Here is a 16,418-nt window from a genome sequence, read left to right as displayed (position 1 = left end):
CCCCGGGGGAAGCGCGGCGGCGGCGGCGTTTTCCGGTTCCGGTGCGTGCCCTTGCCCGGTGTCAGGGCGGGGATGCTGGCGGCGGCGGCGCGGCGGCTGGCGCGGGCGGCGCTGCGAGGTGAGGGCCGCCGCCCGTCCCGCGGGGGCTGCGGGGCTCGGCCGGCTCGTGGCCGCGGGCGGGCCGGGCCGGGCAGTTGGCGGGGGCGGCCGGTGAGACGTGTCCGTTTCTCCCGCAGCTGGCGTGGGCCCGGCGACGGCGCAGGCCCGGCTGACGGGGAGCTCCGCCGCGGAGACTCGCCGTAAGTGAGCGGGGCCGGCGGGGGAGCGGGGCGGGGGGTTCGCGGGCGGCGGGGGCCGAGCGGGCGGCCCTGTCAGCACCGGTCCTCAGGGCAGCGGGCTGCGCCGGGGCGGTTCCGGGGGCCGCAGCCGCCCGCAGGAACGGCTGGGGCCTGTCACGCCTGAACCGGAGCGTGGCACAGAAAACGGCGCTGCTGGTACCGGTGCTTGCTCTGGGTTCCCGTCTGCGTCCTTCGGGCGGGCCTGGCGGCGTATGCTGCGAGAAGTTGTGCCTGGGCGGCAGCTTCGTAGCCCCTCACTGCCCTGAGCCTTGAGGTGTTTGTAATCGTAACAGAAATAACCCCCCCAAACCAGAAAGGCAATGGGAGATCCTAGGGTGTTTTCATTAGGAGGGGGTTGCATAGATGCTGGCACGTTAAACAAAACCAGGATTATTTTGTCTAGGAAAAAAAATCCTTTCTAGACCCAGGCTGAATGTCATGAGCAGTACCGAGGTTCAGATTATTCTGCCATCCCTGGCTCTCTCTTTTTCATCTTACTTGCTTGTCATCATTTTGTTGGACAAAAGAAAATTCTGTCTAGCACTAATGCACACTTCTTTCCTTATCTAAGTCTCTAGTTCCACGTTCTGTGTACCACAACACGTGTCTGTTGATATAGTCTAATCTCTATTACAGTGTCCTATGTACTCCGCTGTACATACATGTTGTGTGTAGCTTCAGATTTACCATAAATAAACTTTGCAGGTTACGTGAACCTGCCCGGCTTCTGCCGGAGCTACTGAGAGACAGCTAGACTGGTTAAAGGGATTTTTTAAGGTAGGGATGTGACTTACTATTCTTTCTGTAGCTTTCTGTACTCTCTGCCATAATCTTGGAAACTCTATTTTTCTCTTTAGCTACTGTCAGACCAAAAAATGAGGTAGAACAGAAGCAACTATGTGCTTTTGGGGAGTACATGGCTGAGATTCTGCCCAAGTACATCCAGCAAGTACAGGTAGGTACTGTACAAGAAATTGTTCTTGTGGGAGGGACAGGACCCAGTGAACATACTACTGTTTGTTAGCTGTTTTCAGAAGTTCTGGGGAAGAAAGATTGTCAGAATTACATGAAAATTACTGCTATTATTAAGCCCCTTTATCTGATGTCATTATGTGTCTTCTGTACCATATACTATCTTTGTCTGGGTGTTCTGCTGTATTCAGCATAACTTCCAGTCCCGTTGGTGTTTGTACTCATGCCCTTTCCGCTATTTCCATTAGGTGACCTGTTTCAATGAGCTGGAACTTTTGATCCATCCAGATGGGATCATTCCAGTTCTGACCTTCCTTCGAGATCACACTAATGCCCAATTCAAATCCTTGGCTGACTTGACTGCTGTTGATGTCCCATCTCGGCAATACCGCTTTGAGGTAAGAACTGCTTATAGGTGCAGGACTTGGAGAGTTTCAGAAGTGCTGATGGTTATAGGTGCTGTGGCAGCTCTGACTACGTTTTTTTGTTTTCTGACAGTGAACAGAAAACTCACTCTGAAATGCTGGGTTTTATTTAAACTATTGATCTTGGAAGCAGTAGCAGAACTGATACTGCATGGATTCTTACCCTGTCTTTCCTTTTGTGCTCTGCTGAAAGTCTCTTTCTTTTTTTGGTTTTTTGTTTTTGTTTTGTTTTGCCAGAGTGTCTAGAAAGTCCTTTCTGGCCAGATGTGAATCAGTGCTCTTCCTTTTTCTGCTTAGCCCTGTCAGCCTCTGTTGACACAACTGATCGTGTTTTTCTTTTTAAGTCCCATCAGTTGTCTTAACAATTTTCCTCTTCTAAAAAAATAAAACAAAAAACTATTTCATTGTTTTAAAAACATTCCCTGACAGTCAAGACCAAATAGGAGATGAGGCAGATTTTCAGAAAGCTCTCAGAAGATTTTGGGTGCTGAACTTCCACTTTCAGTGAGTATTGGAGATTTGATTCCCACAGGTGCTTTTAAATATCTCACCGTATAGCTTTTCATAGCTGCAGGAAAATTGCAGCTGCAAATAGAAAATGAAAAGATATGTCTTTGGGGAAACTACAGGCTTAGCATATTTTCTCACCTGCTATTAGAAAGCTTTGTTCACAGAATTGTTGCAAAGGTGTTATTTAGTTTGACTTAGGAAGATCTGTAAAAGACAGTGGCAGAAAATACCTAGGGCTTGCACGCTGTTGGAGGCTGACTATGGTTTAGGGAGCCGTACGGATGAAGAGATGTATGTCTTCGTTTCCCTTCCCTTGTCCAATCTGGGCAGACTGTCTTTTGGGCAAGAGAAGTGAATTGGTAGATTTTTAGTTCCCAGCAGGTGACAAGGATAATGAAAAATAGCTGATTTATTTTCAGTTTTGGTTTATCTTTTGGTATTAAATCACTTACCAACACCTGCCAGAAAGCATGGGGTGGCAGTTTTGCCTTATCTATATTAGCTGATCGGATGTCTGTTGTTTTCAAATATAGCTCCTTGCTTTGCTAATAATGGCTTTGACTTTTCTGTGAAAAATCAAGGTACTAGATTCATAGGGATAATGGAAATATAGACCTTAATGAATTCACCTTTTTCAGCCATCTTCACAAAGGCAGTATTAAACAAGGCTACACAATTTCTTACAAATGTTTGGGGTTTTTTTTTGTCAGTCTGCTTGTGGTAAGTATTCCTGCCTCGAGAGGTTCTAGTAATTCTCATAAGCAGCCTTTTTATGAGTACCTCACCACCAGAAGAGTTAGAAATTTTCCCTGGTATCCAACTTCTTTGCTGAAAATTAAGTGTATTTTTTCTTAGCTTTCTCCCACCACATGCTGAGAGTAATTGATAGCCATTTTCTTTGTGACATACTATTGAAAGACTATTGTCAAGTGTCTCCATCCTTTCAGTATTCTCTTTTTTTAAATTCAGTATCTTTCTTTACTTCAGCTCTTCTTCATCAGTCAAGTTTTCTAAATCTGGCATCATTTTTGTTACGCTTTGAAGGACCAAAGTGATAAGCTACTGGAACCTCAGTTGTCATAGTGTCTTTTAGTGCCCAGCTCTGAAGAGCTGAATGCGATTCTGCTAATAAAGAGCATTCAAAGTAGTCTTTGAAATAGTCTTTGCGTGCCTTTGCTTAGCCAGTGCTGTACTGCAAAGAGATCCATAAATGCCATACATGACCAATGCTGCCTTTTATTCTGCTTCAGATTGTATACAATCTCCTGTCTCTGCGGTTCAACAGTCGTATCCGTGTGAAGACATACACTGATGAGCTGACACCTGTTGACTCAGCAGTGTCTGTGCACAAGGCAGCAAACTGGTATGAAAGAGAGGTGAGTGCTAGTGTATTTTGGAGCAGTCTCTGTGGGGAGGGGCTGTTATTTCCTGGTTAAACTGATACCCAGGGCCCTGAGGAAGAAGGAGAGGTGTTTCCTTGGCTGCTTTTTCACAGTAGTAGATAAAAGGGTGTTTCATTTGCTTTTGAATGAGTTCCTGCATCAGTTTCACTGGCACTGCAGAAGGCCAGGCATGTAACTGAAATTTTATGGACATATTTGTGGAATAATATGGAAGGGTTGGTTGGTTGTTTTTTTTCTAATCCAACTCTCTTGGCTCCCTTTCATTTAGGTCTGGGACATGTATGGTGTTTTCTTTGCCAACCACCCTGATCTAAGACGAATCCTCACAGACTATGGGTTTGAGGGCCATCCTTTCCGGAAGGACTTTCCACTGTCTGGTTATGTGGAGGTAGGAGATACACTCATGTTTAGTTATCATATCTCTCCAGTACTCCTATCTGAGTCTTGGTACAGAGATGTGACTGCTTTACAATTCTTTGAAAGGCACTAAGGGTGTTTCACTTGTCTGTGTTCCAGAGGAGTTATATAGATCTCCTGCATAGAAATTTGAGGTCATCACAAATACCATCCATAGCAAGGCAGCCTAAGGCCAGAGACATTGAACAAATTTCACGTGCTGTGTACCAAAGATACCTGTCAGGCAGAGAAGGTGCTTGTAGCATGTCTTCCGGAAGTGTAAACTTTCCACTGCAGAAGTGGAGATTCCCAGAGGAATAAAGGACTGAACTGACCTTAATACAGCTGGAACTCCACCGTGTTGAGTTTTTGTAGGCCTAGATTATAAAATTCTAGTTGAACTGACTTTTGCCATTTATCAAATATTTACCTCTGTATGTCAAACCACAAGTGAAATGAGTGTGTTTGGTATCTGTTGAGTTTCAAATGACCACCTTGCAGAAGCAGTCATATTTGGTGCAGTTCTAAGACTGAATTGAGTCTCAGGAGAAAACAGTGAGGTTCTGCAAACAACCGAGTGTTTTAAGAAAAATGGAAATAACAGCAAATCCTGCAAGTGAGTACCAGGCAGCATCTCCTGAGCTGTGGTTTGGAGACCTGGACTGGCATGGTGAGGATAAAGCAAGCCATTCAGAAGTGTCTGGTACTCACCTGCATTTCACCCTGGTTGTCTTTTTGTCCTGAGTTTTGAGTGTTTAAGCTAAGAAGCACAACTAAAACCAAACAAACTGCCATATAAAGACAATTCATAAGAGTAGGCCCCAGCTCTGCCAGGTGGACAGGACACCTTATTTCAGTGACTCGGGAGAAATTCCTTTGTCATATGATGAACTAAATGCGTAATTCCATGTGGACTTCACGTGGACTGTAGGCTGGCACTTCTAATTCAGGGTGGTTAGTCAGGACACCTGAAGTACATGGTAGCAAAGAGGAGGGTTTTCCTGGGGTGTCTAGAGCTCTTGGTGGCACATGGTAGGCTCTTGTTTAATAATGAGGAGAACTGAAGCTGTGGCAGAGGGCTGTGGCCTATCCGTGGCATAAGAAGTAGGATTGCCTGTACCAGGTGGCAGTCTGGGTTGTCACTGTGTACAGCTAATAGCAGAGAAGCTGTGGGGGCTGTATTGAAAATGACTGGTCTGTGTCCTTTGTGCTGTTCTAGGTGCGGTATGATGATGAAGTGAAACGGGTAGTGGCAGAGCCTGTGGAGCTGTCTCAGGAGTTTCGCAAGTTTGATCTGAATAGTCCTTGGGAGGCATTTCCTGCCTATCGGGCAGCTCCAGAACACCTGAAAATAGAAGCAGGAACCAAGAAAGAAGATGCAAAATAGCAGCAGAAGGAAAGGAGATGCACTGCACCATCCTTTCTGTTCTAACATAGTATTTATAATAATAAAAATCGTTAAGAAAATCTTGCCTGTGATCACTTGAGTAATGTTGTTTTACAACTAGATGAAAAGCGTAGAGTGCGGGATACTAATTTATAATCCTGATAATCTAACTGGTAGATGTTTTTCTGCTGCTTTGAGTTGTAAGACACTGGATTTGAAGTTTTGGTTTGCAAACCAAATGGAATCCAGGCATTCCCTTTGGCTGAGATGCCTTATATACACTGCTTCCTATGGCTGTCCTGCAGATGTAAATCATCACTAGGAGACTGTACTGAGGCAGCTGTGTGGCTTAAGCAGTGGGACAGCAATATCTTAGCTCCAAGATGGGCATTTGGAAGACCGTAATAATACAGCAAACAGGCAAGGCTTTTGTAGGTTGTTCTAATACAGTCGTTACTAGGACAACACAAGAGGTACCTGCATCCAGACCAAAACAATTGTGGAAATCACTGCATTGATTCCTTGGGAATTAGGTCAGTGCCTGTTCTCTTGGCAGAAGGAGTTGCAGGTAACCTCTCACGTGCCATTGCTTCATGCTGAATTTTTCTTCACAATCAAGCAGTCATTAGTTTCTTGGGCGTCTTCAGATTGTGCTTTTTCCTGCAGTCAAAAATACCTCCCCTTGTCCCATGGACAAGTGTCTATGCCTTTTTCTCAGTATTCCAGTTACTTTGAGCTGTATGAGATAATAGCATTACCGCTATCTTTGCTGTTGTGGAAAAATCTCGGCTTGCTCCAAAAAAGCTAGAAAATTACTGTAGTTTTGGTCCACCCATCACCTGTGTGAATGGGATTACATTACAGCAGTCAGCAATTAATAATGTCCCTTGTTAGTAGTCCAAAAAATGCATAACGCAGTTCTGCATCAGAAAGCTGACTGACCTCATTAAGATCTGAAAACTATTGTATAAGGAATTTCATAAAATAATTCACAAGGTGTTCGTAGAGTTTCCCTGAGTCACTACTTAAGCTTTTAAATGTTAAAAGCACTAATTAGAAAAAGGGTTTGGGGGTGGTTAGAGTATGGGATGGAGGAAGGGATAGGACAATACTGAATTCAATCAAGAAAAAAAGGGACAAGTACTTGTGACTAGAATGTGATCTGTTTTCAAAAATAAAGAGCTGAACTGTGTGGTAAGAATCAGGTTTCATGTTTGTTTGTTTCTACCCCAGCCTTGTAAGCATGGGCTTAATTTTTTTGTTTGTTTGTTTCAGGCTGCTATGGCCTTTGGTGTCTGGGATGTGACTCAGAACAGTGTTCTTTAGATAAAATTAATAGCATTTGCCACTCATCTGAAAAGTTAAAGCTTTTTATGGGAAAGAGGAAAAAGAAGGGAACACAAATAGCAGAAGTTTGTGTTTTTTTACAATGCTTAGCTGCGCTTCAGATCTGCCATCAGTTGAGCTGATTCAATAGGAAATGTGCCTTTGGTCCTTCCTACAACATGTTTCACAGCTGGTTCTGTTTTCTGTTGCAGTGGCTCTTTCTGCATGCCAGTGCCTATTGCACAAGACAGAAAAGTTCCTGGCACAACTTCTGTTACTGTGAAAATTCTTTGTAAAGCACATTCCCCTTCCTACTGCTGCCCCCCCCCCCCCCCCCCCCCCCCCCCCCGGGCTGTGTTATCCCTCCCCCACCCCAGGTTGCTTGAGTCATTGTGCCAAGTCTCCTCGTCTATGTATCGTCTATGTATCGTTAAAAAACATGTATTTCCCAGTATGGTAAGTCAGAAGACTGATGGTAGCAGGAACAGAGGGAAAACTGCCATTTGAACATAATGTTTGTGCAGAGGGAGGATTTGATTGACGTGACATCAAGAAATGTTAGACACAATGGCCTGTCAAGTTAAACAACATGCAAGGTTTGCTAAAGAATGTGTGTACTAGAAAAGTAGCCAGCCTGGTGGGGACAGGCATTGGCTCCAGCAAGTCTTTAATACAGGACAAGAAAAAATGGCCTCAAGTTGTGCCGCGGGAGGTTAAGATTGGATAGTAGGGAACATTTTTTCACTGAAGGGTGGTCAAACCTTGGAACAGGCTGCCCAGGGAGGTGGTGGAATCACCATCCCTGGAAGTGTTCAAAAACCTTGAAATTATGGTGCTTTGGAACATGGTTTAGTGGTGGACTTGGCAGTCCTGGGTTAGTGATTGCACTTGATGATCTTAAAGGTCTTTTCCAACCTAAACAATTCTATGATTCTATTGTGTAGAATAGTTGCTAATGGACCTAAATCTCTTCTCATTAGAGAAGCCTGGGAGGATACGAAGAGCGCCATTTACTCCCCCAAATGCATTATGCCCAGGCACAAGCGGTTACACAGCCTCACAAAGTTGGCACGCTGCCAATGCTGGCACGCTGCCTCCTCCACGGCTCCTGAGCTCCAGGGCCTGTTCCTGCCTATAGAGCCTGTGCGCTCTGGGATCCTTGTGGCTGCTGGGCACTTGTTTCGTGCTGGGCAAGGCAGTAGTCAGCTTGGTCAAGCACAAAGCTGTCTTCCAGATCCTCTGTCCCTGCCCAGTCCATACTGGCTCATTTGCCTGGGTTGGATTTCCCAACTGTAGGAGGATGTTGGATGAGATGCAAGTCAGATGTAGCTGACTTACAGACACACTATTCAGAAGAGAGATTTTCTAGTACTGTGGAGACAAGGAGAATTTTAGGTGATGACTCACAGTCACCATGTTGAGCTTCCCCAGTTGAGTAGGTTTTGCTGGTGTTTTCCAGAACAGGCATTTCTCCCTACAGCCAGGCAAGCCAACTCTCCCTGAGAGGAGAGGGTACCCACCTGCATCATGACCGCACAGCTTGCGTAGACCCTTATAATTATCTCCAACTAAAATCCAGATGGGGATTTCAGCTGGGTCTTGCACTCCCGCAGAACAGAGCTTATGGGACTACTGGGGGACAGGCTGGGTCACAGTACACCCCATATCACCCACCACACTGCATCCCGTGACATCTTCTCCAAGTCGTGTGAGGTCTGGGGAGTGTGGGGGTGTGTGCCCTTTTGTGAAGCAGGTGCAGCGGGATGGGGCCCTCCCTGTCACTGTTACACAACCCATTACTCCTTCAAGCAGTGGATGCCACTCACAAACTGGAGGGAAAAAAAAAAAAAAAGACAAGGAAAGCATTTGTGTAAGGACCAGCAGCACCATACCTGGAAAATGCCAGTATAACAGTGGAGGTCCCATCTGGTTATTACGGTCAGTGCTTCACTCCTACTTCGCACAAGGTTTTCTTCCTTCTTCCCCTCCAGTGACTCAAACCTCACCTTCCCTGGGAGCCTTGTATGTCCTTCTTCCTTCCCCTGTTTCCTCAACCACCTTCTTCTCCTCATCTTGCTCCCCTGAGTACCTGCCAGACAGACCCAGGCTAGGGACTGTGGTCTCCCCATGCTGTGGGCGAGATGTTTGAAGCAAGACGTTTCTCCACTTCTATAGAATTTGCCTTTCCTGAAGACACTGCCTACCTCCCTGCAGTCCCACTTCAAAGAAACCTCCCTCCCAAGGAGATTGTTTGGGTGCTCTATTAAGCACACCTTGTGCCTCAACCAGCATCCAACCAGGTCCTGCAGCTTTTGATGGCTCGTATCTTGTTCCCCTTCCCCATCTTCCTTCTTCAAGCAGTCATGGTGGAAAGGATGAAACCAGTCAAGGTGCCCCTGAAGAAACCTGGCTTGATGTGATGTTTTGAAACCACTCCTGCAACAGATGGCCTGACCAGAGGGAATGCAGAGGGACAGGGCTGTGCATACTCAGCTGTGAATACCTGGCAAGGACAAAATCCCTCAGGAGGAACAGGTGCACTGCCAACTTTGCAATTGTACACGTGGGGACTATGTGCAGCTGCCTGAAACTCAGGCTTGTTTCTGTGCACTGTATAACTACTGTGGCTTTACAAACAACTAAGGCATTTGTTTATCACTCTGCAGCTGCCTTTCTGTGCAGGGTTGTAAGGCAATTCTACAAAAACCCCCAAGCTCAAGGCAGTATCTACTACTGATGCTTGACCCTCACCTGCCACTGTTATCTGTCACCTAAGCACAGCCCCTGAGCCTCCTCTCTTCTCCCTCCCACCAGCATGGGTAGGTTCCTCTAGACACTTCACAGAGTCATAGAATCAACCTTTAAGATCATTAAGTCCAACCACTAACACCACTAAACCCTGTCCCTAAATGCCACATCTATGCATTTTTTAAACACTTTCAGGGATGGCGATTCCACCACCTCCCTGGGCAGCCTGTTCCAATGTTTGACCACCCTTTCAGTGAAGAAATGTTTCCTAATATTTGATCTAAATCTCCCCTGGCATAACCTGAGGCTGGTTCCTTTTGTCCTGTTGCTTGTTATCTGGGAGAAGAGACCTACCCCAACAGCTGCAAGCTGTTCTTGGGAGATTTTCCTGTTGATAAAATCATGTATGGCCTTCACAGGTGTTGGCCAAAATCCTGGACTCCTTATGTCATGTGCTGCACGCTTAAGGGAGGATGTTTCATGGCGCATGAGACGCAGGACTTTTTTTGCATAGTAACAAAGACAAAGTCATGCATACGCTGTGGATCGTAAGGAACTCTGGCACAAAACAGAAGGCACATGAATCTCCCTGCACAGATGGGGCATCAGCATCTGCTTCAAGTAGCATGTGATTCACAGTTTAATAACAGATACCTCGTCCCAGAAGAGAGGGATGCAACTAAAGCATAAGCCGCAGAAAATAATAAGAACTGGAAGAAGTGACTTGAAGATAGCCAAGGCTATGACAGAAACACAGGTCTTATTTCGATGCAGACTGAGGGTAAGAACAGCTCTGGATATTGAGGGCCCCTCCTCCCCTGTCAAATCTGGGACTCTTCCACTGCATGCTGCTTTTCTTCATAGCTGCTGTGAGCCCATGTATTGCCAGGTACAGCTACAGGTCCTGGAAGTTTCAGAAGATGTGCTACTTCACACGCTGACACCTTATGAAGTGGAACACCATCCCTAACCTCAGTAAATTATCTGATGACAGCAGCCACTACAGACAGCCTGTAAGTTGCTGAGAAAGGTATGCTTTTCAGCTCAGCTGCCTCTTCTCTAGGCAGACTTCTTTCCCCCTTTAACCTGGGGGAGAGGGTATTATTTATACATATTATTACCTACTTATATAACCCTGGCATCCCAGAACGTGTTGCAGAACCCAGGACTACTTGTGCCATACAGTGTGGAAATACAGAACAGCTTGACTGGGGTTTGGGCACTAACAAAAGTGCAAAGATGTGTTGAGAACACAGATCTGCTGCGAAGGTAACCTGACCAAGTTTTGTCTGTGTAATTCATATCTAAAGCAGACCGTGCTCATCATAACCCAGAGTCTTGTCACAGGAGAGGACAACGAAGTGCTAAAGTCTGGCTGACTCTGATAACTGCTGTTTGCTAGGTTAGTATGCTGAGTTACCCCTTTGGGAGGTTTAATACAGAACTAATAAGTGACACTTCTTCTGCCTGCTTGTGTGTTTTGGCTGCCCTTCCATGGATCTGCACAGACTGCCAGCCTTGTCTGTGATGTTTCAGGATTGCTTGCAGATTTTCAAACTCAGGAAAAAGGAAAACTGAAAATGAAGCCAAGGAGCCGAGCAGAAGTGTCACGGAGATGTGACAGAGGCACTGTGCAATGGTGGGAGGGACCAGGAGGTCCTCTCTTCTTCAGAGGCAATCGTGTAGCAAAATTTTTTTGCAACTAATAGCTTCCTATAATACATTGCAATGGGAAATGAGCCTCTGGAAAAGAAGCTTAAACAAATCTGCCAAAAACTTCACAACAAAGTCTTCCAAGTTTCCAAAATATGATGGAAAATATCCTTTGGGGTCAGCAAGCTGAACTGCAAGCCCTTCCCAGGACTGCAACCATAAACACGGAAAGATGGATTCGTTCCAACAGAGGCTGCTGGGACCAGAAGCAGCGAGGGAAGGCGCCACAGCAAACCGCTCTCGCTCCACAGACGGCACTGCCCACGGCGGGGTGGCAGCCGCTGCAGGGCAGGGTGCTATGGCCCAGGTGCAGCTCAACACCTGGCTGATCCTGTGCGTGTTTGCTGGATCCCCGAGGCTGACAGGTAGGAAGGGCACCTGCTAGGCAGGTGGCTTCTTGGCTTGGCAAACTCTTCGTGTGATGCCAGTGGTGCGATGCTTTGCCTGCTTCTTCAAGGGTGGTCAAACACTTCAGCTGGCTGTGCCGAGATCGGAGAGAGCTGGAGTCCCAGCTGGGGGTGTTCACTGGGGGAGGTACTCGTAGCTACTTGCATGATGAAGACCTGCTATTGTTTTTGGTGGCAGGGGGAGGGTTTTCTGAGGTGTCTGCTGAAAAGTTCTGCTCCTGCAATAATGTTTATGGGTTTTTTAGATGTTTTTTGGGGGGGAAAAACCCTCTGTTAAATGATAAAGTAAGTAAGGGACCATTTTCCCACCTCCAGAGGATATTTATATTATTATTTCAATACATTAGTTGTTATACTTTGTTTAATTTTTGTTTTACTCAAAAAAATCTAATACTGCACATATTTATGAGACAGTTACTAATAACAGCAGTTTGGTGCTGTCCTGGGTTCAGCTGGGATAGAGTTAATTTTCTTCCTAGTAGCTGGTACTGCTGTGTTTTGGATTTAGTATGAGAACAATGTTGATAGCACACTGAGGTTTTAGTTGTTGCTAAGTAGTGCTCACCCTAAGTAAAGCGCTTTTCAGTTTCCCATGCTCTGCCAGTGAGGAGGTGCACAAGAAGCTGGGAGGGAGCAGAGCCAGGACAGCTGACCCGAACTAGCCAAAAGGGTGTTCCATACCATAGAACGTCATGCTCAGTGTATAAACTGGGGGGGGGGGGGGGGCGCTGGCTGGGAGGGGCTGATCGCTGCTTGGGGACTGGCTGGGCATCTGTCAGTGTGGGGTGAGCAATTCTATTGTGCATCACTTGTTTTTCTAGGGGTTTTTATTTCTCTCTCTCTTTTTCCTGTCTCCATTTTCATTACATCATCATCACCATCATCATTATTATTATTATTGTACTTTATTTTATTTCAGTTATTAAATTTTTCTTACCTTAACCCATGGGTTTGGCCTTCTTTACAATTCTCTTCCCCATCCCACTGGGGACAGGGAGGGAGCGAATGGCTGCGTGATACTTAGTTGCTGGCTGGTATTAAACCGTAACAGGTGGCTGTTCACTAAATTCACTGACTTTGCAACCAACCAGACATCTCTCATCAGAGACCTGTGCACCTAGCTATCAGTTAACAGAGAGAAGACCAGCAAACAAATTGTCAAATGACACGTATTTTTTACATGATCTAAAAGCCTCCTGGCACATCCATGGAGCAGTAGGAAAGAGCAGCTACATCCCTGCTCACATTCCAAAGCCACAGCTGGCTTGGATCAGGGAGCCTGCAGCTGTGCAGAGGAACAAACCCCTGAAGCCTGGGGGGTGGCAGTGAATTTCTTCAGGCAGCTTGTGCATCTCCCTGAAAAGCTTCAATCAAGAATGGAAAGCTGGAAGCTGGATTTGGTAGTAGTCATCACACACATACAGTATTAAATAATATTTCTACTTTTTATAAGCACCTACTGACCTTAGCTCTGGAGTGCTCAACATAAATTGTCCCACTTTTTTATATGAAAAAGTCTTTATCCATATAAAAATTTAAAATAATAATAAAAAAGAAGGTCTGGGAGCTTACTATTTTATATGAGCTTTTTCCATTTCATGTTTCTTGAACTGAAGGATCAGTCTGTAAAAGGTAGAAGAGGGTCTTGGCTACATGACTGCCCTGATCAACACAGGGAAGGGAGGGGGTGCAGCCTCCCGCTTACAGTCCTGGACTGAGGCTACTTGTGTCTCCTTTCCCACAAAGTAAAAATAATAATAAAGGCAAAATAAACGCAGCAAGTTAAAGCACTAGAAGCATTAGTGAATGAAAAATGAAGAATTCTTAGTAGTAATGTGACTCACATTAATTAACTTCCTCTGGCCTCGTATCCATTTTTCCCAGTTTTAATAATGTTGGATGACCCAGTAAGGGGTTAGCTGGACATGAGCCAGGATAGATCCGACCAGGTTTCTTTTACCCTCACATTCTCTCTCTGCCAGTGGCAGGTGCTCAGGAAAGAAGTATAAAACCACACTAAGCATCAGGTTATGTGTCCACCAGCAGGTTGAGGAGCCTCCCAGCACGCTGCCTCCGTTAGGCAGTGTCACCTTCTCCAGCAAAGCCTGCAAGCAACCAAAACCCATCTGTTCAAAACTCACCCATACTCAGCGTGAGGGGCTTCCTCGCTGCCTGTCAAAGCCAGTGTCTTTGCTGCTGTAGGCTTTAGCTCTGTTGGCAGGACAAAGGGCCTTCATACCCAAAACTTATGCTTGACACCCTTAAAACCTCTTCTGCTTCTCTTAAAAAGCTTGTTTTGCTCATCAAAATCCCATGGTCAGCACCTGTCATGTTTGGCAAGCTCAGAAATATTGAAGACATTAACGACAACCAAAGCAAGTGTCATGGTCTTGTGCTACCAAACTCTACCTGATGTCTTCCAGATGAACATCCTCACAGCAGGAATGATGCCGGCACCAACACACCCCGTCACAGCCCAGAAGATGCTGACGTCATGTTAGAGGTCTCCTAGGTGTTGGGGGGCCCATGGGCCAAGACACTGTTAGTGTCCACACTCCCACCTGCCTGCACGTGAAAGCTCACATGTTCTGCTAGTTCTCATCCCTGCTGGATTTTGGGAGTGCCTGGAGAATGCCTCGGCAATGCCCTAACTGCATTTGTGCTCCCTCCCATTGTGGGGTGCAGCTGAAGGGGGCTCTGACCCCCTCCATGGCACCTCACGCCTCTGGGGTGGGACAAGGAACCATCCCCGCTGGGCTAGGTGACTCCGGCACCAAGTGGCCAAGCCCCCCACCCAAGGCCACCATGCTGGGGAGCTGCTGCAGGCAGGACTGTGGCGGGAGAGGCAGGGTGGGAGGCGAGAGCTGGATGGGTCCCACGGGGAAACCGATATGTGGGGCCGGTCACAAAAGGGGAAGGGGTGTGGGGCTGGCAGAAGAAGGCATGGAGTGGGACTAGGCGGGCCATGGGCAGCGAGTCAGGGAGCAGCCGCCTCCCAGTCCGGCCAGCGATTTGGCAGCATTGCAGATGGCCTTACAGCTCTGTTAAAACTGGCGGAGCGTTTGTGCTGGGCTTCCCATGCACATGCTCCTCTTCTCTTCCAGATGCTCTGGAGAGGGCTGGATATTCAGACTGACGGGACAATCCAGCTGCAGGATGAAGAGCTGGCCTCCCTGCGCCCAACACGGCGATTCATGCAGATTTTAGAGGATGAAGTGCCCAAAACACCGACAGAGATTGAGCAGCATCTGAGATATTATTCACTGACTGACACCCCCTTGCCCCTAACAGAGTTTGACCGTCTCCTTTTCACCAGCATTTACTGTGCCTATCAGGTTCGCTCCATGCAGGGTCTGGATAAAAATCTCTGGATTAGTTTTTTCTCTCAGCTGGTTGATGAAATCTTTCGTGATCTGTGCAAGGGGCTCTGCCCTGCAAATACCACCCTTCTCCTGGCTTCCTGGCCTTGGAAGGAGAAGCCTGCACATTTAGCATCCCTGAAACATTTCTATCATTCTAATCTGGCCAGGACCAAGAGAGACACTTACTAAGGGAAACTACTGTAGGAAAGGACACACCTGACTTCAGCTGCACCCTTGGTTATTTTGAATGCTTTGTACCAATTTGTAATTTGTACAAATACACCACACCTTTTTTGTCCTGCTTTCTGCATTGCACTGGCAACCCTCTAAGGATTTACACACAAGCTTTTATTTTTAAATTAAATAGGGCAAAACTATAAAGTGCATTTCACCCTTTCCTGTTTTTTTTTTTTTTTTTTCTTTCTTTTTTCTTCTGTTTCTTTATTGCTTTTTAAGTGGACTGTGCTGAAGGGGGCAGTGTTACTTAGATGTGTTATCTCTCCTGATCACTGATGCTTACTGGGGAGATGCCCTGGCAGGTTTTTTCAGGATGTTACACTGGTGTCCTAGCTGACTTAATTTCAGATGATTCAGTTCAGCCTCCTATATTCCCCCTGTGGTTTCAGCCAAATACAGTATCTTTTCTCCTCTCCAGTAACCAGCTAAGCAGATTTGGTTGTGGTTCATGATATAGCTCACATATTTAATTTCAGCTTTCTGCTTATGTAGCATCACATTTTGAGTCCATAGTAAGTAATTTCCCATGTCATGTATTAATTTTTCTTTAGAAAGCAACCTGAAAATGTATGTATTCCATGAAGCTTTCTAGTATTTGCATATCATGTGTACACATGTACGCTGCTTTGTGCCAGTTATCAGTTTGAAATATACTTCCTTAAACCTCATTTAAATTCCTAAGGATTGTGACCTAGTTATTTCTTCAGCAGATTTTACCTCTTCTATGAAGTTTTTTTGTACAGCTATGGCACTTTACAAGCCAAACATAATAAGTACACAATCGCTATCCTCAAAATAAAAAATGCAGTTGTTTTATAGAAAGAGATCATTAACCTTTCTGCCTTACACATTGCAGTGTGGAATTAAATGAATGTAATTATCTACTTGGGAAGGTTTTGATTTTTTTTTTTTCCTCATTTCTACTAGGTTTCCTGCTGCCATTATAGGTACATTCATTTTGAACATATATTGCATGCACCTAGATGATGGGAACAATAATTCCCTTTCTATCAATATACTCCTAATTTTCCATGCTCAACAAAGGAGGCACGTGTGACATTCAAAGTGGGAACTGCTAGCTTTTGACCTAGTTAATCTTTTCCCAAGCTGTTGTTGCCCAACAGATGGAGAGAAGGGCTGGTGAGGCAGGAATAAGAAGCCTGGAAGCAAGACGCCACAGAGAATGGTTTTAGA

General features: G+C 45.8%; 2 protein-coding genes across 2 annotated transcripts; both read left to right on the top strand.

The window, feature by feature from the left end:
* The first annotated feature begins 17 nt into the window (after window positions 1-17).
* On the top strand, window positions 18-5,511 carry NDUFS3 (NADH:ubiquinone oxidoreductase core subunit S3). Its single transcript, XM_055793940.1, has 7 exons — window positions 18-118; window positions 237-299; window positions 1,196-1,293; window positions 1,559-1,708; window positions 3,496-3,621; window positions 3,917-4,036; window positions 5,264-5,511. The coding sequence occupies exons 1-7, from the start codon at window positions 73-75 to the stop codon at window positions 5,429-5,431; spliced, it is 771 nt and encodes a 256-aa protein (XP_055649915.1). The 5' UTR covers window positions 18-72; the 3' UTR covers window positions 5,432-5,511.
* A 4,427-nt stretch (window positions 5,512-9,938) lies between these two features.
* FAM180B (family with sequence similarity 180 member B) lies at window positions 9,939-16,106 on the top strand. The gene is made up of 3 exons (XM_005241939.4): window positions 9,939-11,583; window positions 14,049-14,128; window positions 14,730-16,106. Exons 1-3 carry the CDS (start codon window positions 11,391-11,393, stop codon window positions 15,174-15,176), a joined length of 720 nt encoding a protein of 239 aa, XP_005241996.3. The 5' UTR covers window positions 9,939-11,390; the 3' UTR covers window positions 15,177-16,106.
* The last annotated feature ends 312 nt before the right edge of the window (window positions 16,107-16,418 follow it).

Source organism: Falco peregrinus, chromosome 1, assembly GCF_023634155.1.
Source record: "Falco peregrinus isolate bFalPer1 chromosome 1, bFalPer1.pri, whole genome shotgun sequence".
In the NCBI taxonomy this organism is placed as follows: Eukaryota; Metazoa; Chordata; class Aves; order Falconiformes; family Falconidae; genus Falco; species Falco peregrinus.
This window is presented reverse-complemented; position numbering and strand designations above follow the sequence as displayed.